The sequence below is a fragment of the Branchiostoma floridae genome, chromosome 1, assembly GCF_000003815.2.
Source record: "Branchiostoma floridae strain S238N-H82 chromosome 1, Bfl_VNyyK, whole genome shotgun sequence".
NCBI classification, from domain to species: Eukaryota; Metazoa; Chordata; class Leptocardii; order Amphioxiformes; family Branchiostomatidae; genus Branchiostoma; species Branchiostoma floridae.
This window is the reverse complement of record NC_049979.1, coordinates 33,677,828-33,700,682: the sequence shown is the minus strand read 5'-3', so window position 1 is coordinate 33,700,682 and position 22,855 is coordinate 33,677,828. Positions and strand designations below refer to the sequence as shown.

At 39.9% G+C, this 22,855-nt stretch overlaps 1 protein-coding gene and 1 long non-coding RNA gene across 18 annotated transcripts in view; both read right to left on the bottom strand.

Annotated features, from left to right (window-relative positions):
• Positions 1–22,855, bottom strand: part of LOC118410575 (kielin/chordin-like protein) — a 113,466-nt gene that overhangs the window by 16,388 nt on the left and 74,223 nt on the right. For all 17 annotated transcript variants that reach the window (XM_035812350.1, XM_035812358.1, XM_035812394.1 and 14 more), the window contains 25 exons: positions 21,540–21,662; positions 20,566–20,658; positions 19,889–20,014; positions 18,987–19,112; positions 18,234–18,316; positions 16,608–16,695; positions 16,269–16,351; positions 15,542–15,632; positions 14,795–14,877; positions 14,323–14,410; positions 13,688–13,785; positions 12,696–12,807; positions 12,190–12,275; positions 11,256–11,352; positions 10,491–10,573; positions 9,966–10,056; positions 8,877–8,959; positions 7,867–7,957; positions 7,187–7,278; positions 6,242–6,332; positions 5,683–5,765; positions 4,925–5,018; positions 4,071–4,156; positions 3,283–3,373; positions 2,388–2,570 (listed from right to left, as the gene is read on the bottom strand). In XM_035812350.1, coding sequence (XP_035668243.1) covers positions 2,388–2,570; positions 3,283–3,373; positions 4,071–4,156; positions 4,925–5,018; positions 5,683–5,765; positions 6,242–6,332; positions 7,187–7,278; positions 7,867–7,957; positions 8,877–8,959; positions 9,966–10,056; positions 10,491–10,573; positions 11,256–11,352; positions 12,190–12,275; positions 12,696–12,807; positions 13,688–13,785; positions 14,323–14,410; positions 14,795–14,877; positions 15,542–15,632; positions 16,269–16,351; positions 16,608–16,695; positions 18,234–18,316; positions 18,987–19,112; positions 19,889–20,014; positions 20,566–20,658; positions 21,540–21,662 — 2,445 coding nt within the window. The remainder of the gene's footprint in view (positions 1–2,387; positions 2,571–3,282; positions 3,374–4,070; positions 4,157–4,924; positions 5,019–5,682; positions 5,766–6,241; positions 6,333–7,186; positions 7,279–7,866; positions 7,958–8,876; positions 8,960–9,965; positions 10,057–10,490; positions 10,574–11,255; positions 11,353–12,189; positions 12,276–12,695; positions 12,808–13,687; positions 13,786–14,322; positions 14,411–14,794; positions 14,878–15,541; positions 15,633–16,268; positions 16,352–16,607; positions 16,696–18,233; positions 18,317–18,986; positions 19,113–19,888; positions 20,015–20,565; positions 20,659–21,539; positions 21,663–22,855) is intronic.
• Positions 43–1,425, bottom strand: LOC118411075. The gene is made up of 3 exons (XR_004830639.1): positions 1,031–1,425; positions 533–649; positions 43–296 (listed from the first exon to the last, which is right to left on the bottom strand). It is a non-coding gene; the product is annotated as an uncharacterized LOC118411075 (long non-coding RNA).

Below are 22,855 nucleotides of genomic sequence, written 5' to 3'. Positions count from 1 at the left end.
CCGATGCTTTGCAAGTTTCTTCTTTCTCGGTGTTTTTGGAGCTCGAGACTGTGGAGTTTGGTTTTGCTTTGGGGAGTTGAAAGTCTGATTTAACAAAGATTTCAGTTCCTTTTTATCCTTCGACAATTTCTTCCTTTTCCCTGCTAGGCGTGAAATACTGCTCCAGAGTACTTTAGTTTCCACCCTGCTGTCAATGGATGTGAATGTTTCCTTGAGCAGTTCCATCTTCTCTCTCACCTTGAGTCGTTTGTGTTGTCCACAGAACTGTAGGATATCTCCATTTGTGGCCATGGTGCCTATGTAAAATCACCAAAAATAATTAGCAAGATATAATATACAAGATAATAAAACAAAGAAAACATCTTCAGGCAACACTGAATGATAGTACAAAAATTCACAACTGAACTATTCCTTTACCTAAATAGATGTACATGATTGTGAAGAAAGTGTTTTAATTCTTTTATATTGTTGTGAAATTGAATAACAATTTTCAACAACAGAGAAAAAAGAAACTTGCAAATCATTGTCTCACCTGTCCAATTCCTTCCCTCTGTGTCACTTGTATGATTTGAAGAAGTACAGAGAAGAAGAAGATAGAAGAGAAGTCCACTACTAGGCACTAGTCACAACAGGTTCTCTGGCATCATAACTGAGAAGAAATGTAAAGTTATAATTAAATGGCTTACCAAAAGATATCAGACAGGATTCTGAAAACTAAATCCCATCTAGCCTCATAGTACGTACGCACTTAACTTAATTCTCTATGCAAGAAACGTGTGAGGAGCCAGTGAATAACACTGCGTTCGCCACGCCCCCCTCCCACGCCCCGCGGCGCGGCTTCCCGCCAAAGAACAGCACTGAAAATAGCGATTTCCGCCGTGTATATACCAAAGTAAATGTTATAAATCTGGTATCAAAATAAAGCTAAGAACATGTTCTATCGTATTTCCGGTGCCGCAAATAGATAATTTAATTCTATCCGGGGAAAAATCGTGGTCAAAGTTTTTAAAATAGTCATAAATAGACTTACCTTGGACGTAGAAATTTGCGGCACACACCAGAATACTCCCCACAGTCTCTATAATGCATTCATGAAGTTTCTATGGACCATAATCCTCGGTATATCCGGCGGAAACGGGGTCAAAGTGTGGAACGCATTTTTGCGTTCGGCGGAAATGGTGCCCGCCGCGGGCGTAGCTCGCCAGCCGGGTGGTCCTGCCCGTTAATCACGCTCTAACTAAACATCGGTAACTTGTTTTTAAAAGAAATTTAGTACACATAGAGATAAGATATTGATTGAAAAGCACAAGTAATTTGGTGATTGTGAGTATTAAATTTGTTTTTCTAGAATTTTTTTAGTTGGCCGATCGCGGCCCGTAACGCGTGGGAGTCATTTTCCGCGCGGCATATAGGGGGCAATTGCGCTCGCTATTTTTGCACAATCATTGCACTACATGTATTATAATTTTTCTTTAGGCCACACCAATTTAATTTCTTTGTTCACAGATTTTTTCATAAAGAATATGGATTGGTAGGGCGGAAAAAAAAAAATGTAAAATGGTTGGAGTAAAGATAAGGGCTAATCCAAAACATAAAGAATAAAAATTTTTCAGCTTGAAAAAAGCACAAAAACACTAGACTAAGTACTAAACAGTAACAGCACCTGTTCGTTGAAAATTACAAATTTTAAAGTAGTGTCAGTTTTTATGTTTGTCCCATTCTTCATGAATAAAAATTATAACTGGAATAATAATACCCACATGTTAACGAGCTTATAATATAAAGGCCAATTTGCTAACACCAGAAAGTTGGTGAATGGTTTCATTAATGGTGAAAATTTGCTGAGTGGTAACTTTTATTTTTATTTTTTTTTTCCAAAAAATAGGAGCGAGCAAATCCGTGAACCAATCAATTAAATTGGTATGGCCTTAGAACTATTTGAACTGTAAATCTAGAAAGAACACACCTGTGCAATATTTATGTGAATAAAGGTCAGTGGCTATTGAAATAATTTGAAATTTATGGTTTTTGGTCATTTGATCAGCATTTTCTCTGTATAGTGGCCACCTGTCTATAGTGGCCACCTTTGGCCTGTCCCTTGAGTGGCCACAATAGACAGGTGTGACTGTATTTCTTAATGCTTCTAATAGGTTAATGGGAAAGATCCAAGGGACCGGCAAATAGTGGCCACTATGGTCAGGTGGCCACAATGCAAAGGTGGCCACTATTACAGGTTTGAGCGTATTAAGTCAATTGACACTTACTTTACAATATGGCAAGAAGAAGGATCACATCAACCAAGTTGCAGAGCAGCTGTCAAAACACCCATAGAGAAAAAATGAGGTTGTGGTTGTGAGCCAAAGAAAACTATGGTGAAGTGTTCTGACCTTTGCACATGGGACAGCAGGCCCCCTCCTCCAGTACAGTCTCCTCAGCACTGCAGGCAGGGATGGGACAGACAATGGTGCTGCAGACCAGCTGGTCATCCTGGCACTGACACTCCACGCACTGGTCATCGTCCGGCTTGAACACATCCCCTTCCTGGAACTTCTGACCGTTATATTCACAGCCTGGGGAATAAGGGAAGAATGAGCTTCATGTACATCCAGGACTCAAAATACTTTTTACTGCATACCTGCACTGGTGCAGGTAACATTAAAAACTACTCTGAATTCAGGATGTATGGATCAAACTAAAACTGTTCACTGGCAGGAACCATTGCTATTTTTGCTTTATAGGTGGTATCAGTCAATGCAGCTAATAACAATCCACATACACCTACATAATAAGACATTTATGGACCAGTGCGCCAGGTAGACACCAGAAATACCTGCACAGCTCCCATTTGACCTGCACTAATGTGCATATGCATATGCAGATGGTATTTTGTGTCCTGATATCAGTACAGCAAAGTTCTTTATTTCAACTTGAAAGTTCATCTGTGTTAGTAGAAATAGTTGAACTGAACACAAAAAATGTGGGTGAGTCCAATTTTAATGTTGGAAATTACAGTTTAACTATTTCAAGAAAGTTCTTCATTCATAACCACATAACCACATCACAGCTCAACGTCAGCTCTTGAAAAACATAGCGTTTGAACCACTTAGGATTTGAAATTTATATTGAATGCAACTTTTCCCCATTCTCAGGCTAGCATCAGGGTTCCAAGAGGATGTCATCCATATACATATTAATCAAATCAACATGGCCGTAGCATGAAAAGCAAACCTACCGTCACACACTGGACAGCAGTAGCCTGGTACAAGGGTGGGTTAAACTTACCATCACACACAGGACAGCAGTAGCCTGGTACAAGGGTGGGTTTATCGCACACAGCTGGACAGGTAATAGTAGTACAGCTGATTTCAGCGTTCTACAGGAAGGAAAACAAGGTCAGGTGGTCAAACAGTGTTTGATCATGAGATATTGACAATCACGAGATATTGACAATCAGGTTTTCGTTGTATTAGTAAGACAGCTGGGGCAACACTACTCATACTCTTTGTAATAGTTTTAGTACTAGTGATCACCCTAAAACTAGGTTAAAGCAGCTAAATATCTAAGTTCAAATCTACTTATAAGCGAACCAAGAAGTTGAGCTATTTCAATTGGACTTATCAAACATATCAGTACTGATATTTTGTATTAACCTGGGACCAGATTTCTTGACTACTCTGTGTTAGAAAGCAATGGTTATACATTGCAAATTGATCATCTAATGTTTCTCTAACACAAGCAATGCTTTAGCATGAAATGAAAGCAGTGCAGTTACTGCTCATTAAGATTGAACTAAATTTTGATTTGCAAAAAGATAGAACATCGACTGAGCAGCAGGCAATTCAAAATGGGCCTTGTCAAAACATTTTGATATTTTACATGGATAAGTATGGATAAAATGTTTTTGTTTTATCTTTTAAGATGCACCCATCTGTGTGTTAGTGGGGATTCCACGAATGTGACACTGTTGACTCCCTGTTAAGTGTCAAAAACTTTGACATATCTCTCAATAGTCTTGTGTTATGTTTATACCACCAGCACAGAGATCTGATCGGATGCATATTTGTACTTACAGCACAGAGACAGGAGGTACAGCTGTCGTTGGCTGGAGACCAGGGCTGCCCATGTGAGTACCTCATCCCATCATCATCCACACACTCTGGCAGAAGGAAAAGGATTCAAATCATATCCCCAGTAATATACAAAGAAGCATCAGATGGGTCAATACATTACACATCTTTTACCATTTTCTTTTCGTATTCATGTTCCATTGCTAATTGCAATAGAAGACATGCATAAGTCTGCAAATCAAGAATGATTACAATAAGGAAAATGGCAGCACCCTTTTTATCTTTTTTGATGCACTCTTCATTGACAGTTGTTGTTTACTTCAGAATGAAATGATCTGAGGAGAGCCCAATTATTTATTGTGTGCAGGAAACTGTTAGGCTCAGCAGCAACCATATTTACCCTCTTTAAAGACATATCAATCTCTACGACTGGATAAGTGACAGAGATTACTGTAAATGCAGAAATGTTTGCGGTGGATTAATGTTCACGGTTTTCGCGGTGACCACTTTACCGCGAAATTAAAACCAACGCGAACATTTTTCTATAATGGTATTAGACAGTGCCACTGCAGTCTATGGTGTTACCGCGAACTTAAATCCACCGCGAAAAGTCCCTTTTCCCGCTACCGCGAAACTAAATCCCCGCAAACTTAAATGCATTTACAGTATTTCCAGGTGTGAACTAGTATTTACTTGTTCTGCCAGTTCATTCAAGTGAGGCCAACAAAGAGTGATGGATGTCACCGGAAGCTGATCCAAAAGCAATCTCAGTATCTTATCCAGTAACTGTTGAAGTCTTGGATATGTCTTTAAAAATTGTTGACACGGATGTCAAACCTTCGTCAATGTATCCTTACCTTGGCACTTGGGGCAGCACTTGCCCAGTTGCGGCTCGATGACGGTACAGGTGAGATCAGGACAGGTCTGGGTCACACAGTTCACTTCACCTCCCTGCAGAAACAGCAGGATTGGTGTGTCAGTTCCATTAATCTATGCTCAGTGATGCACCTTTTACACTAGACAACTTCTCAGCGACCATGCAAGCAGTGACCAAAATTTGATTTGAGTGAGCCTTGATTTCCTAATTAGAATACTATGTGAAAGTATGATTCAAGAAACAAATCACAGAATTTAAACATTTTTATGAAGAATTGTTCTTTATTCATGAAATTCATCAAGTATTCTATCAAATATTTAGTTGCACAGCCATTGCTCAGTAAAAAGCATTCAGAAAATGGTGGGCCTCACTGTGCATATTAACACATTTTGGGGCAGAACTACAAACTATCGAATGTGTCAAATTTCAAGTCCCATTCCTCATTTAATATTTGTAATGCTCTTTTAACCATCAGAAGGTTGGGAGTTTTCATTAGGAAAAACTACCGACAGTTGAGCTCTAGAGCTCAGTTGTGTGGGTGAACTTTGGATCTCTCTCTATGCCTTGTTTACAGATGCAGCGACATTTTGTAACTGCACATCAAACAAAAATTTATGAGACTTGGAGAATTTTTCATAGAGCCCACTAAATTTGGCAACAGTGCAGGGCATGCAAAGTCACTACATGAAACAGGGAAATATCCATGACGTAGTGAGAAATACCCCCCAAAAAACTCACCTCACAAGTACAAGTAGTGCAGACGTCACCATTGGGCTGGAAGACTTGGCCATCCTGGTACACAACTTCTTCATAGTCACACACTGAGAGATGTGAAAAATGAACATTAGATAGCACTTACTGTTACTGGGGGTGTTAATAGCAATCAGAGAAACAGGAAAGAAGTGTCCAATCTTTCCCTTGTAAACAACATGCTGTGAAACAACATGTAGTGGAAAAAGTCAACATGTTGAATACACTTTGCCACACTTATCTATGCAAGGGTTAGTTCTGTTTGCTTGTCTGTTTCTGAAACCTCCATGACTAACATAAATCTTACAGTCATGCTTAATCCAATACCATACGTTGTATATACTATCTTTGGATCTAGCACTTGATGGAATTTCTCTGTATGACACATTAATCTAGATAAACATTATGTTAACTGTTTGCTCCTATTTTTTCTCATAACTGTTACATACATTGTAATTTTTCAGGTACAAGTCCAAAATTGCACATTCTATACACTGTGGAATGCAGTCCTAACTACAAAATGTAGGATGATAATAACAGTGCTTACCACTACAGTCAGGACAACATGTATCCTCTGTCTGCAGCCCATAGGTGCACTCCACCTCACATGTCACGGCACGGCAGACAATACCAGACCTCTGCAGAACACACACGCAAACACAAGAACTTTCGGCCTCATTCTATCATCAGTATATGTGAGGAAGGTTAGACTTCCAGATACCAAGATACGCCAAAAAGTAAGTCAAGCACCTGGATATGATTTTGGAATTTCAAAATACATTGAATAGTTCCAAAATAATATCCAGTTGCTCGAGTTTCCAAAATCATATCCAGTTGCTTGAGTAACTGCTTTTTGGCATATCATCAGTATAGCAACAATGCTACCACAGATACACACTATATTTCCAATACCTGTTTAACCATTATGGCGACAAGAACCTTTAGTATGTGAACATTATGTAAGGTCTCTTGTCAAGACCAAATTTCTAAGGGCAGCTGATTCTGGATTAATTTTTTATCGTATATATGAAAAAACTAAAACACCATAGCCAAGAATCAACACATTATATTTGTATGGCCTAACCAATGGGGGAGAAATGAAGGATTCGCAGATTTGAATGAGATGCAGAATATGAAGAGTGTACAATGCATAAACACCAATCTTTAAGCATATTCTAAAGTACTGTAATTCCTGATTTTTTTACTGCACTGTTATGTTCACGGTTTTCACGGTGATGACTGCAACGTGAACTTATCATTATTGATAAAAAATAAATCACAGACTCTTTGTAATGCGCACTTGCCACAACAGTGAACATTTAGTTCCGAGAACAAGTTAAATTTTCTCAGACCGTGAAAGTTTGGTACCGAGAAGACAAAGTGAATTACAGTATTTTTTTCTCCAACATGAAAAGTCTTTATGCATGCTTTATGGTATGCTTAAAGATAAGACTTTGTGCAGTAGTAATATAAGGATGAGGTTCATACTGACCACACAGGCACACTGGGTACACGGGTCGTCCAGCGGCGTCCAGGTCTGGCCCTGGGCAAACTGGACACCATCTTCTCTCACACAGGTCTCATCTGCGGACCCACATATGGTGGTAAAAACAACTGCAGGTTTGTTTTTGATCACTTATGTATATATTGGACTCACACCTTCAACATAGACACACACACATAAACACAAACATACTGGTACAGACAGGCACACATACACATACACACATACACATACACAGACACACATACACATACACAGACACACATACACAGACACATACGCACACACACACACAAGCTCGCACACACTCACACACACACACACACATAAACACACTGATACAGACAGGACAGCATTAACATACACACACACAGACACACACAGACACACACAGACACATGCACACACACAAGCTCGCACACACTCACACTCACACACACACACATAAACATAAACACACTGATACAGACAGGACAGCATTAACATACACACACGCATACACACAGACACACACACACATACACACATACAGACACACACACAGAGATACACACACACACGCAATCTCGCACACACAGACATGCCTACACGTGCACACACACACACACACATACACACCTGTACAGATTGCCCTTCCCCCCTTTCCACACACACACACACACACACACCTGTACAAACTGGACAGCACTCCCCAGGTATGAGAACTTTGTTGGTACAGTTGAGAGGTGGGCAGTTGGATGTGCAGGTAACATGGCCAAGCTGTGGAGAACAAAACAGGAGAAATGCTGCAGAAATCACGTCACTTGGTCACTACCAAGCCCATCTCGGACAACATAGACATTATTGACTTAGAAGCATGCAATGCACATAGAAAGATTAAGGAGGCCATCCACATTCAACTAGAGGCTGCGAAGTTGAACCGGACTGAGGGTTGGGAGTTGCCCAAGTGCTACCTACCCCTTCTCCACAAGGAGGCAGGGGGAGGGGGCAAATGATCACGCAAGCCTGACCTTGTCTCGTGTTCTCTCGCGAGAACTGAGACTACCTGGTCATTCCCCTGACAACGATGTACTGATAGACATCGAAAATTTGGGAGGTATGTATTGTACCTTTACAAAAAACAGTCATTGATTGATGAAAATTGTTGTAACTGTTTGCATACTTGACTGATGAAACTCTTCAACGATACGGAATATTGCAAATTTGAAATGATAAACACCTCCAGCTGCAGAAAGGAGAACATATGATCATGACATGCATGTGGAAAGATTTTCAAACTTGAACTGTTATTACTGGTTAAGTCAGCAGCCATCCAGCAATTACGCTGCTTTTCTAAACCCTTTATAAATTTATTCTATGTCCTTGTGCAGAAGAACAGATTTGAGCAAATTCATTCAGAATGAGTCTAGAGATACTCATTTCATGTACATTTGTATTTGCTCCATGCCATTGCAAATATTATGATAGAGACCAATTGAAACTGCAAGTTTATTTCTCTAAGTAGTCCCTCCGTTCCTTGATCTATGAATTTCCATCTCTCAAACAAAGTCGGATAAAGTTTTGGCATAAGTTTCAAATATACAGGCCTGTAATTTTCATAGTTGAAGAATTATTTCAAAGACGATACAAAAGTTTTGTTTTTAATCTATGAAAACAACGAAAACATGTTGAAACTTACAGCACACAGGCACGTCTGGCAAGGGTTATTCTCTGGTACAAATATACCCCTGTTCTCATGGAACCTCCCCTGGTAGTAGCAGTCTGGAAGAAAGGAGTTTCACGCAAAGTTATTTTGGTCAGTGTCTCACCGGTCTCACAACAAACAACCCCATGTAACGCTGGCTCACCTTTATTCGAGGGTAACCTATATTCGTTGTTTGTAAGAAAAACGTATTTAGGGATAATGAAGTCGACAGATGGTGATTTCAAATCGGAACATTTTGAAAATACTGCAAATTTGAAACCACTGTCCGCAGACTTGATACTCCTAACTGTGCTGTTTTTAAAGACAACGGATAAAGGTCATCCTACGGATAAAGGTGAACTACGGTTAGCTACAATAAGTTAACCGTAACATAACAGTGTAACCCCTATGTGACCACATGGCACACCCATGCTACCAGGCTATTTTTCTGCACCATAATAATATGCCATAGCCTGGGTACCATCTATGTATTAGTTTGCTCAATTGTTCGCTTCTGCTATCCATCTGGAGACCTGCACATTCAAACCGTTGGGTGCTAACGTCAGTTAATGAGCAAATTAAGGAATGGATTCTGGAGCGCTCGTTCGATGACAACAAGCCTCCCACAAGCGGACGGAGGGTTTTCGGGTGTTGGAACGCCGGTTTGAATGAGCGCTTGAACCCATTCCTTGATTCGCTCATGTGTAGGGACAAATCTTCGCCCTAGTCCAAATTTTGGATATTCCAGACGTTAACATGGCCACAGATCCCAGACGGTATAGCAGAGAAGCAACTGTATATAGCGTATGATAAATGTCAGTGCGAGAAGCGACTGTATATAGTGTATAATTAACGCTGGAGTGAACTACTTTCTGGATGGACCCAGGCTAGATATGCCAGCCAAAAATTTCTTTATAATTCACAGTCAAAATCATATTAGTGACAAATAGAAGTCATAACCTAATCAAATCCTGTCTAAAGTGACCACCTGTGCACATAAACCTGATTTTATAGGTCCCCTGAGTGGTCTTCTTGGGTAGGTTTGACTGTAGCTGACCATTGGAACATGTAGGACAAACTTACCTTCACAGATGGGACAACATGCCCCTTCTGGCTGGTAGGGGTGAGAACACAGGATGGCACAGCTAACTGGCTCACACTGGACATTTCCTTCCTGTAGAGGAACACAAAGAGACTGATGAGGACATCATCGGACTTCTTTTAAGACACTAGACAAAATCGATCTCCCTACACTTGCTATGTACAAGAGGTGACCAATACCTTCACAGCCTCACCCAGAAATATGATGCATAACTCATATTTGGGGGCACAATTCTATACTTACATTATTAGTACAAAGCCTTTTATCCTTCATCGACGTAAGCCTTCTGTCAACTAAAATTTTTCCTGGGGAAGCATGCCCCAAAACCCCTTTGGACCGTCATGCCTTCGACAGGATTTCCATTCAAAATCCAGGGGACGGAAAAAAATTCCGGCTGGCTCGAACAGTGCTAGTATTTCAAGTAGAGAAAAGTGAGTGACTTTCAGCACAGCTGAAGTTCACACACACACACACAGACTATGATAATATTTCAGGACATACAGTACCAGACATGTGCAGTTCTCACAGTCAGCATCAGCAGAGGGGAAGGCACCACCATCTGGGTAGGTCACGTTATTGTAGGAGCATGCTGGAAAAAATAACAAGGAAAACAACCTGCTGAAAAGTGTCACAGAAGTGTTAATCTTGAATACTGCATTAACTAAATATGTACTATACATTATAAACTCAATGTACTTCATGTAAATTCTTCATGCTGCAGTGCAATGCAAACCAGTCAAAATTGCCCTGCTGGCCTGAGGAAGGTGACAGACAGTCACCAAAATGTCCCTACAATAAAACACTTGGTTCTGTATCTTGTTATTCAGTGACTTACTAACCTGATAAAACTATTTATAAAAGTATAGGTCTAATGGTGATAAGTGTTGAGTATTTATGTACAGTCGTATGGAAATTGCTACAGCTACTAGCTGTCTGTGCCAAATGCTCATTTAACACCAAAACATTACTAAACCCCTTTCAAACAGTTGACATCAGAATATGATTGTGTTTGTGGATCGCTAGAAGGTTACCAAACTTTAAAATCACCAGAACATTTTTCACCTAAAAATCTACATCACATTTGGTGGGACAAGATAAATTTCTAAAAAAATCAGCCAATCTCTAAAAATGGGGCACAACATCTATCACTACAAAAGAAATATAATTTAGAGCTGGTAAATTTGTTGGGCTGTGTCACATGAGCTTTTACATGTATACCAAACTGTTCAGTACCACAGGTGAGAAGAAATGGTCAGTGGAAGTTGTATTACCGCCTGAGCAGTCCGGACAGCACACCCCCGGGTAGGTGACAGGGTGGGTGCAGCTCACCTCACACTCGATGGTCTCACAGGCTACATTCCCACCTGCCTGGAAGAAGGAACCTGTTAAATCCTTACTTCAGCTGGTGTGGATACCTGACTACAGGTGTATGGTAACATGATTATCAAGTTCATCACATTCTCCAAAAAATTTAAAATAAAGAATGAACATCCAACCAGGGCTTCAAGAATTACTGTAAATGCAGAAATGTTTGGGGTAGTTTAGTGTTCACAGTTTTCGCATTGCCAATTCACCGCAAACTCAAAACCACCGTGAATATTTTTTCATTACAGTATGTGACTACAGGAGATTTCCCTGCTACTACAAATTTAAATCACCATGAACTTTAATGCATTAAAAGTATGCCACCTCCATTCACAGTCACTTCAGTTGAAGGTGGTTAAGAACATCTTTGTGGCACGTCTTGGCTAATCTAATCACAGACATGTCGATGTAGGTTAGACATCCAGGTAATAAGATACACCAAAAAGTAGTTACTCAAGCAACTGGATATGGTTTTGAAACGGTCAGACGTTTCGGATAGAATCCACTATCCTTCGTCAGTGACACTGAAGAGATCTGGAAGAAACAGGTCTTTTATACTCTAACTATGAATGAACCCAATTTTTACATGTCCAATACGAAAGGTTGTAAGACAATTCAGACTCAAGACAATTTGGATTCCAAAGAAAACAAAGCTAAGCCAAAGTCAAGCTGAAGACAATTTGGATTTCAAAGGATGGATAAAAGACCTGTTTCTTCCAGATCTCTTCAGCGTCACTGACGAAGGATAGTGGATTCTATCCGAAACGTCTGACCGTTTCAAAACCATATCCAGTTGCTTGAGTAACTACTTTTTGGTGTAATCACAGACACATTGCTCACCTGACAGGAGCAGAACTTGCATGGCTCCCCCTGCAGGGTGAAGGTACGGCCAATGGGGATGACAGTGTTGTCAGCTGTCAGGCATCCTAGTTAAACAAACAAACATCATCATCGTTATACAACTACGATATGAAACATCCTGCAATGGAGCATGAACTAGTACAGTATACATTAGATGTAGGCATGATGTACATGTACCGGTACAAAACCGTTTTTGATGTTTAGACCAGTCTGAAAAAACGGACCTGAAAAAAAATCAGTGGACTGGACTGTGGACCGATTAGAAAATGAGCAAATTACATTGTCAGGCATCCACACATTTTGGTGCTTACCGGTCCTAGAAAACAACATGAATTAAGTAGACTAGAGTTTATAGTCATTTCCACCAAGTCTCTACAGTGAAATGTACAGAGACAGTTAGTGTTCTTTGCATGGGGTTACATCCCTGATGGACACTGGTGCAATTTGGACCTAAGCCTTAAGATTGTACAGGCAACAAACATTACCTATGGGTTCCTCACTGCAAATAGTGCAGCAGGTCCCTGGTGGCTGGAACTGGAACTCTATGGGACAGTTGGGCACGATGCATTCTATACTCTGGCAATCCAATTCACCATCCTGTAAAGATACAGGGATACAGAGTCTGTTGTTATTTTTCATCACAATTTCACCAAAAAAATGTCCTTCTGTTGTAATGCTATAGTGTAAAGGGCTGATCCACAGCTGATTGAAACTACCAAAGACAGGCATCATGTTCGCTTCCAAGTTCTATATTTTTGCAGAGTACATGTATGTGTGTGTGTGTGAATGTGTGTCTGTGTATTTATGCTCTCACATGAGCACGTTCCTGAAAGTTCATCACTGTGTGTATATATGTGTGCATGTGGTTTTAACTGAAATCTAGCTTAACATTCATCTATCCACATCTCCACCCATCAACCTTATTCATTGGTGCTGAAATGCCATCCAAGAAGTTATTTCAGGTATTACATATACTAAAACTTTTTCCAAGACAAAAGACACTACCTAAGAATCAAACAGACTCTCTGAGTGCTCCGTATGGATCACATTAGGCTAAAGAAAATTATGATTGTTCACTAGGCAGATAGCCATCCAAGTCAATACCTTTGCCAAGAAGTTAGTATTTTGGTTAGCATTTGGGTATGTGTGTTTATGTGTTTGTATGTTTGAAGAAGACCGGCATAACTCGAGAATGACTGGATGGACTGTATTGATATGTGGGTAGGTCTTGATGAGACCTGGAAACGATTGCATATTTGGCCCCTTAGCGGCTTGTTACGGTACTGCGGCAGAACTTCCGTGTTTGATCTCGAGTTCTGGACATGCTGTGGTCTTGATTGTTGAGTGGTAGATCGCTCCTGGGGCCGAGAGTAAGTGGTGTAAGTTTGGCCCCCTAGCAGTTTGTTTTGTAATACAAAGTACACTTGATATAGCAGAACTACCAATAGTTCACCATATTTTAAGTAATCCTACCCACCATGCAGGTACACTCCACACACGGGTCATCGCTGGGGTTGAAGACCTCCCCGTGTTCGTACACCCCACTTCCTTCTTCATCTTCTATGATGCAGTCCTCTACAGAGGTATGGCAACACACATAAATATTCCTTACAACACCATGTAAGGTAGTTGGTTCAGCTTCACACAAGTCACAAATTGTACATTCAACAATAGAAAACACAATTCCAACTGGACTATATACAAACGTTGAGAAATTATTGAACTGTACCAATCCATAAATGCACATCCCGTACAAATTACAGTACTTCCAGGTTTAAGTTTTGGAAAACTCTAAACTGATATCATTTTTTTCAACAGACTTAGAACACTGAGGTCAGGACCAATAGGAGTCTACCACCCAATACTCATGATACTTTAATGTGCACTAGGAAAATAACAATCTATTGTTCAGTATGAGGTATCTCATATGACATTCAGGTGTGTGAACAGGCCTGAGATGTTAGTTACAATGTTTTACAATGTGTAATACAAAATACCGGACTAAAATTTTGTTTTGTCTGCTTGTCTGTAAGAGTGATTCAATATAGGTACATACTGTACATTGGAAAGAGATCCTGACTAAGTTTTTAATAGGATAATGTTTTGCCTTACCAGGACAGTATGGACAGCAAGGCCCCTGGATGGGATTGGAGCAAGCCACAGGTGGACATTCCTCTTCTATACACTGGACATCCCCATCCTGTGGAAAATATACACCAAATTAGTTGGCACAGGATGTATGTACAACAAATAGAAGGTTATCTATTGACAACTGTTATGCAAAAAATGGGAAAATAGACTTAAACATTGAAAGCATTCTGAAAGTGTAACCATTACAGAAAACTTCATGATATACCATACAAATTTATTTTCCAATAATATTAGGCATATGCAAAATATAGCTGCTATAGTGTTCCACATTATTTTAATAAAAAACACATAAGATAAAAAGTAAATAAAACTTGTTTAGAACATGATCAATTAAGTTGATATATAGTGTATTGTTGTCACTGTGTTGTCAAAATGGCCATAAATAAAGTTCACAAAATTAATCAAACTTATTTCAGTAAAATCAAAGGCTTACCAAACAGAGACATTGGGAGCAGTTCTTGGGAGTCTGGAAGAAAACTGTTCCACTGGGTATGACGGAACCTTCATAGGAACAATCTAAAAAAGAACACACAATTGCAGCTATGAATTAGCTAGTAGAAACAAACAAGAGTAAATTTTGTTCTTGTTATAGCTATTGACTACTCTCTCTTGGCAGCCAGGGGCTGAATTGTGAGGAGCTTACAATAGGCAGGGCTAAATCACAAGGGTCTGGAGCGAGCTGCCATTTGGCGCCACTCAGGTGAACTCAATACGACAGTAATTTTCTCTTTAATGTAGCATGAACTTAGCCAAATGAATAATGGGTCCTACGATACATTCTTATAACCTACATGCATGTATAAGTCTAAATGATGTTATTTTCTGAAAAAATAAAATTAGTGACCATACCCATTCCTGTAATAGATAATTCCTACAGGCTTTTCACTGTGTGGTTATTTAGACACCTCTATTGTAACATTTCACACCATTGCTATCATATACTGTACTATTTTCCCTCAAAATATAGCATCTATACAGTGTATATACCCCCTGTTGTGTTCATACCCCAATTTTTAAGTTCCTTTTAAATAACATTTTCAAATGAGACAAGCTGACGGGTAGGAAAAAATATGTTGTGTGCTAGAAGAACAAATTACGAAACATAACAAAGTGGAAGTATAGCCTGAAGCAGGTACATGTACTTGGGAAGTCACACTCCTCATAAAATTTGCCATCTTACCTGTGCACTCCCCGCAGCACTCACCAGGGGGCACTACAGGGTGGGTGCATGGCAGGTCACAGTCCACAGGTTCACACTGGGTCTCACCCTCCTACTAGGCAGAGAAAATGCAAACATCAACCATAGTTTGGCTGAATTGGTATAACCAAGCAGGTTGAACAAGGGCCTTGGTATAACTTGATGTACTGTCATAAAAAATAACAGATTTAAGGTAGCAGAATTAAAGCTGAAAGGTCACAACATTTCCATGACATTGCTTGAGATTCATATTCGCTTGTACATCAACATAGGTGTATGGCTTACATGTACATGCAGGTATTTTCAGAAGTTGAATTATATTACCATTAGTACTCCCAAAGATAATGCTGGTTCACCTTTATTCGTGGGGTAGGCTATATCTGTTGCTTTTAAAGACAGAGTAGTCAGGGATAACAAGTCGACGGATGGTGTTTTCAAATTGCAATTGCTTCATATATTGCAATTTAAAACCAGGTCCATCCATCAAGTTGACATACCTAAATACCTTGTTTTTAAAAATGGATATAGGTTACCCCACAGATAAAGGTGAACTAGCATTACAACTCTCACATCTGTAAATCAATGTTCCATGCCATTTCAGCAATGGAAAGACTAAGAAATTCCTCACAGGTCTTTCCTTTTTGCATTTTAATAAGTTCCTATTACTTCCTGATATGTAGCCTACTCAGTTGGATGAGGTGTGCCTTACCAGACATGTGCAGACCTGACAGGAGTCAAACATGGGAGACCAGGAGTCCTGGTGCTGGTACTCCAACCCTTCCTGAATACAAGCTGGGACATACAGCAATCCAGTGAACATCATTATCCATCTTAAACATTTCCCTAGCTATAAATGTAGCACACATCTCTAGCTGTAGTTGAAGTACATAAGTGATGAACATCATTCTATTTACAATGATGGTGATAAAAGAGACAAAATGTTTAGGCAACAGTATCCTTCAGTAGAAGCCTGGTGTGTTGCACCATGAGGTGGTCTAACTGGGTATGCTATATATCAAACAGCTATCAAACAAACAAATCTAGTTACCTTTACACCGTGGACAACAGTCCCCTTCAGGCTGTTCTGTGGTGGTACAGGGAAGTGTGGGACACTCACTGCACAAGATGATACCATCCTGTAACATCGAAACATGGTGGAGAAAACAATTCAACATGGGCATGGTCTGGCACTTGTCTTTTCATAGGGATATGTGCATCAGAATTACAGGTATTCAAGGACATATTTCATACCTTTTAGATACTGTAAAATGCTTAAAGTTTGCGGGGATTCAATTTGCGGTAGCCGGAACATAGAGTGTTTGGGGCGGCTTTGATTTGAATTTGTGATAGTGCCGTCCCGCAAACTGAAATGCATTTACAGTACTGTACTATTGTCTCAGTAAGTATTCATGTGTCTTTAGAGTAGCATGTACCTCAAATACATTATACTGTGACAATGTATAGTATGTATTGCAGATGTTGCAAGAGGCGGATACCATTGGTAGTGTGAGTAGAAGACACACGATGGTCAAATTTGGCCCAAAAGTTTCCATTCGAACGCAGAGTATCGGGTTACCGGGGCTCCCGCGCGGTCCCCGCGGAGGGCTGACGGTGACTGAAACATCTTCTACAAGATCGTGATAGTTACAAAAGCAACCCCTCGCACGTTTCTCGTCGATATTAAATGAAAACTGGCAGTGTGTATACGTCAAATCTTACCGTGTATGTGTACTGCACAGTTTTGTCTCAATGTTTTCTGAAATCTGCCTAGTTGGTTAATTAAGAAAGGGTGTTTGGTGGACAAAAAAAACAAATACCATATTTAGATTGGTCCTAAATTTGACTGAAAATCCAAATTTTTTATATCATATGAGTAATGATTGTAAGATCAAACTTTGTGTCTTAGGAATTTTTCAACTTGTACTTAGAACTATTTTTACAGCCAAGATAAGGTCGAAAAATCAGCTTTTTCACACTTAAAGACTCATAATTAAAAAATGCATCCATATTTCAAAAATCCCTAAGACACAAATCTGGAGATATTAGTTGTCAACAATGTAAGTCCTGAAAAAGTTGATTTGCACGCGTTTTGTAAGCGATCTAAATACCATGTTCGGTCGTATGTCGAGTCGCGCTGATAGGGACATGGAGTAATTAATACCGCCGTAAACAAGTGTTTTAATATCCAAGGTCACCAACAATGACGCCAGCAGCTTTGTTACATGTCACATGTTCCAAACTAAGCGGCAGCAAAACTAAGCTTGCCAGATAACGTCTTATATTTGCGAAAATGTTAGTTTTTTTTTCTGACGCACGGCACCCAGGAAAACAAGGGTGTTTTCTGCGTGTTTACTGTAACAACGTGCGGATGACCGCGGGTGACCTCCAATAGAACGCCCGTTCTGTTCGATTACGTCAACGTTCTGTTCGATCACGTCAGATAGAACATGATTCGTGTTCTAAATCCCCAAATAGAAGTCTGGAAATTTTCGGGCCTAATTTTACCATCGTGACAGAAGAAAATGTTCACGGTGGTTTTGAGTTTGTGGTGAAGTGGCCACTGCAAAAACTACATAAAACCACCACCAAAGTTTCTGCATCAACAGTATTATATATGTTTGGCACAGTATTAGGTTACATTGCTATTCCCTTTAGAACCATGGGAAAAACTTACATTGCAGGAGCATTCAGTGCACAGATCCACTTCCCAGGTGGACCCCGACTCGTACAAGACTCCATCAAATGTGCAGGGGAACACTGAGAGGAGAAAGCAGACGTCAGACATGTAAAACACAATCATGTTATAGTATAATGTAGGGGTGGGTACCGGTACAGAAAATTCAGGTCCAGTTCCGGTTCAGGTCCAGAAGATCAGGTCCAGGTCCGGACCTGAACCTGATTCAGTATAAAAATTATGAAAACTTGTGAATGGACGATACTCAGAACGATTGTCCATTGAGCTACAAAGGAATCTGTTTGGTGGAGTATTTGAGTCCCACTGGCGTTTTAAAATCCTACCAGGCTAACTGCCACTATAAGATTGACTGTAAAACTTGGTAGAGATTAAAATAAACTGTACTCTACATCGCTATTGTTATTTTCTTCAACCTGTCACCCCCAAACATTGAATTTCTGCCCATATAACCTCTTATTTTTCTAATAGGTCTAACATCCGGTCCACCATCCGGTCCAACAAATTTTTACAGGTCCGGTTTTTCTGGAAAAGTCCAATAAGAAAAACTGGTTTTGTACCGGTACATCGTGCTGGATCTTAAGAATGGATTATGTTTTAATCACAGAACCCACAGATCTTTCATCTTCTTTTACTGTTTTTAAGTCAAAGAAAAAGATGTGAAAGAACAAAGAGAAAAAACCTAACTATTCATTGTTACTATTTTGTTCAATCCTCCTGTCCACTTTGACTTACACTTGAGTTCTGTGCAGTTGAAGCCGTCTACATCCAGTACGAAGCCAAGGTCACAGGTGCACTTGAAGGAGCCGTAAGAGTTCATGCACTGCTGGGAACACACCTCCTCCTCACACTCGTCTATGTCTGCAATGAATCAACAAACAAACAATAATATCAACAGCAGTGCAATGCTGTTAACACACCTGCAAGGTACAGACAAACAAATGAATACAAACAAAAGCAGTATACTCCTGGGAACACACTTGTCTATGTTGAGGATGTACAAGCAAATGTCAAAGACAGTAGTGGATTTAGAAAAGACTAATTTCTGAGAAATAGGTACGTATATAACAATCACAGTGTACTACATGTTCCAGATCATCAAATGTGTGCATCTCATAAAATCGTTTCCCATCTCATAGACTCTCGTTTTAATGGGGTGATGAACTTTGGTAGTCCACTTTAAATTATTACCTTAAGCTTTGTATGTTCATGCATGGGACGAGATTGAGTCAGTAAAAAGTATGTGAATGCCAAGGCTTACAATCACTCTAATTTCAGCACCATGGGCAGACCCTGTCACTTCTTCTTTGGGCTTCATACACTGTGATGCCATTATTTATTTCATGCTGATTTAACACTAGTTCACCTTTATCCGCAGGGTAACCTTTATCCGTTGGTCTTGACTACAGGCCTAGGTTATTCAGGGATAAGGTCAACAGACGATTGTTTCAAACTGCATGATTTGAAAATATTACAATTTGAAACCACAGTCTGACATCCCTAAAATACCATGTTTAGAAACAAACAACGGATAAAGGTCACCCTGCGGATAAAGGTGAACTAGCATTACATTCTGCTTTGATGAAATGTGCCCAAAACCTTAAACTTTAAGTTAAAGTTGTTCTTAGTTTTCTTACCCAGACAGGTGGACTGGTCCTCTGGGTTGAGTCTGAATCCAGCTGGACACACACACCTGTAGCTGCCGATGGTGTTCTCACACTCAAATTCACAGACTCCCGGTGTCATGACACACTCGTCCACATCTGCAAACAATACACCATGGATATTAGGATTCATACTTCCATTGAAAGGTATGGAAAAGTGAGTTAAGTCCTAGCTTAAGACACCCATAACAAAGACAATCATAACCAGATCATTAATTAAGGTACAGATACATGTACAGCCCGGACCTGAACCCAGACATTATTGTTTGTGAAAACCTGTGAATGGGCGATACCCTTCAAAGAAATCTATCTGGCAGAGTCTTCAACTCCCACTGGCATTTCAAAATCCTGTCTTCATGTAAACTATGTACAATTGACTGTAGAAACTTTGTAGGAATGACTATAAACTCTACTTCGCTCTTGTCATTTTCTTGAACTGGTAAGCAACTAAACATGTGAACTCTCGCTGATGTATTCCCGTCATTTTCTACTCGGTCCAAAAGTCTGGTCCACTGATTTTTTCTAGGTCTGGTTTAGGACCAGTCCAACAAGAAAAAATGGTTTTGTACTGGTACATAGTACTACTCATAACAATGACGATGATAAGTATTGTTGTAGTAGTGTATAATCATACAAGACAGGTTTCTTACCTGCATTGCAGGCATCCCCAACAAAGCCGGGAGGACAGAGGCATGTCCCATTGACACACCTGGACCCCAGGCCACAGGGGGGATAGCAGGTAGCTGTCATGATTGTATACAAAATTAATGCAAGGGTAAGAATTATACAACAAATTAAGTTGGACAATATTCAGTCAAACCTGTTAAAATACAGGTCACTATAGTTACAAAGTGAAGTAGCAAAGGGACATTGTAGAAGCAAAGGGAAGAGAAGGAGTTATAAATGGGTGTGTTATGGATCACTGATGATAAAAGGTTTAACAACAACTCTCATCATTCCACGAGATGCCATAATACGGTGACATGAGGAAAAATACATGTCACTGAATCTAAAGAGATGTACCTATGGGTCATCAATAATCCTGAGGTATGTACACTTCAGATATTCAGAAAAGGCCTCTTTAACAATTCTTTATGTGGTGGTAATTTGGCACCCAGTGGACTTATGAGAGTTGATATTATTTAAGGAGTTTGCTCAGTGCAAGGCCATTAACCACTTCTAGGCACTGAACTATGCAGCATCTCTTCTTTCTTTCTTTCTTTATTCATTAAAATCAACCTTACAGAGATTAATTCTTAGCAGAAGCACCTCTGAATGCCGTTGATCTTACAATGTGACTCAGAGTAAATTCTTACAACGACTAGACAACAGTTTACATACGCATGACATACACAGTACATAGACAAATAAAAACACTTAAGCACCAGTCATTGATTTGTTGTACAGTCTGATTGTATAGTGTAGGAATGAGTTGCGCAGTCTTGAGGTCCTTGCTTTTGGGACCGAGATACTACATGAGCTTCGAAGTGACCTCCCAGTGACCTCTGACCTGACCGGAGGGACCATGTCATGTAGCGGGTGATCCGGATTCATCATTCGCTTGAGTAGCTTCTCCCTATGTCAGAAACATTGTGCTTTGGCAAGTTTGATTGTAATGTCTTACCCACACAAGTCTTGCCATCTCCTTCATAGCCATCGTTACACTCACAGCTGTAGGAGCCGGCCGTGTTGGTACAGGTGGCAGCAGGGTCACAGTCAGCTGTTCCTGAGTCACACTCGTCAATGTCTGCAGGGGAGATGGTAGGGTTCAGTCTGGTATAGAATTGCCGCAAGCCAGGTGTCAAATGAATTTTTAGGTGTCTATAAGTTTTGAAAAACCGGACCCAATCAGAAGAGGGTCAATGCACAAGAAATTGACCAAGTTTATTACAGCATTACTAACTCTTTTGAACTTCAACTGTTTAGCCACATTTTTCTATCTCTGCATTATGATATAGTAATGTGACATCGATCAATCAGGCCGCATTTCATATTGGTTATGACGCCGTAAAACATAGAATTGCCACGAGCCAGGTGTCAAATGAATTTGTAGGTGTCTAAGTTTTGAAAAACCGGACCCAATCAGAAAGAGCGATACATAGGAAATTGACCAATCAGAATGAGCAATAATTACACACAGTCTGGTACAGATCCAAAATGGCAACGCAATTCAAACGTGACGGACATGTAGGATTCGATCACAAACCGTGGTGTTTGGCTTGCGCAGGGAGTGGTTATATGAACCAACCACGAATCATGGCAACACCTGAGGGCAGTCATTAACCCTTAGGCCACAGCAAGTAAATTTAAATTTTTTTTCTTCTTCAGGGAAGGCCGGATAGACGAAAATGGGTAAAGGTTGTGTTCTAACCTAATCATTGAATGTAGAATTGACACTAGAGACTCTGTAGCATTGACTGTAGTTGCAGAGGTGCAACTTGATAGATAGTTGTAAAAGTGGCACAACTATGGAAGCTATGAGTGTATTTGCCAACATGGTTACTAGTAATGATACCAGTCTACCACACTAGTGTCACTTTAACTACACTGGTGCACTTCTTAAATACAGGAATGAATGCCTTGTTGGCTGTGATGCCATATTTTGTCTCTTCAAGTCTTGTTACCACATCTATTTTGAAACTTTGCCATCTTGTTTTTTTTACCCATGTTTTTTTTTTTTTGCCCTATCTCATTATTTTTGCAGTCTGCAGATGATGTCATCCATAAAATTTACTTGCTATGGCCTTATTTCTACATGGAGACCTCACATGTGCCACATCATGATGAAAAAACATTTTCCCCCTTGAACTGTCTTACAGTATGCTATTAAGGAATGTTGTCCAGCTAACGAATGATCCAGAATACAACTCTGAAAACCAGTCTTTCCTACACTAACTGAGAGCAACAATTACGATACCATAATTTCAAAATTTAACAATC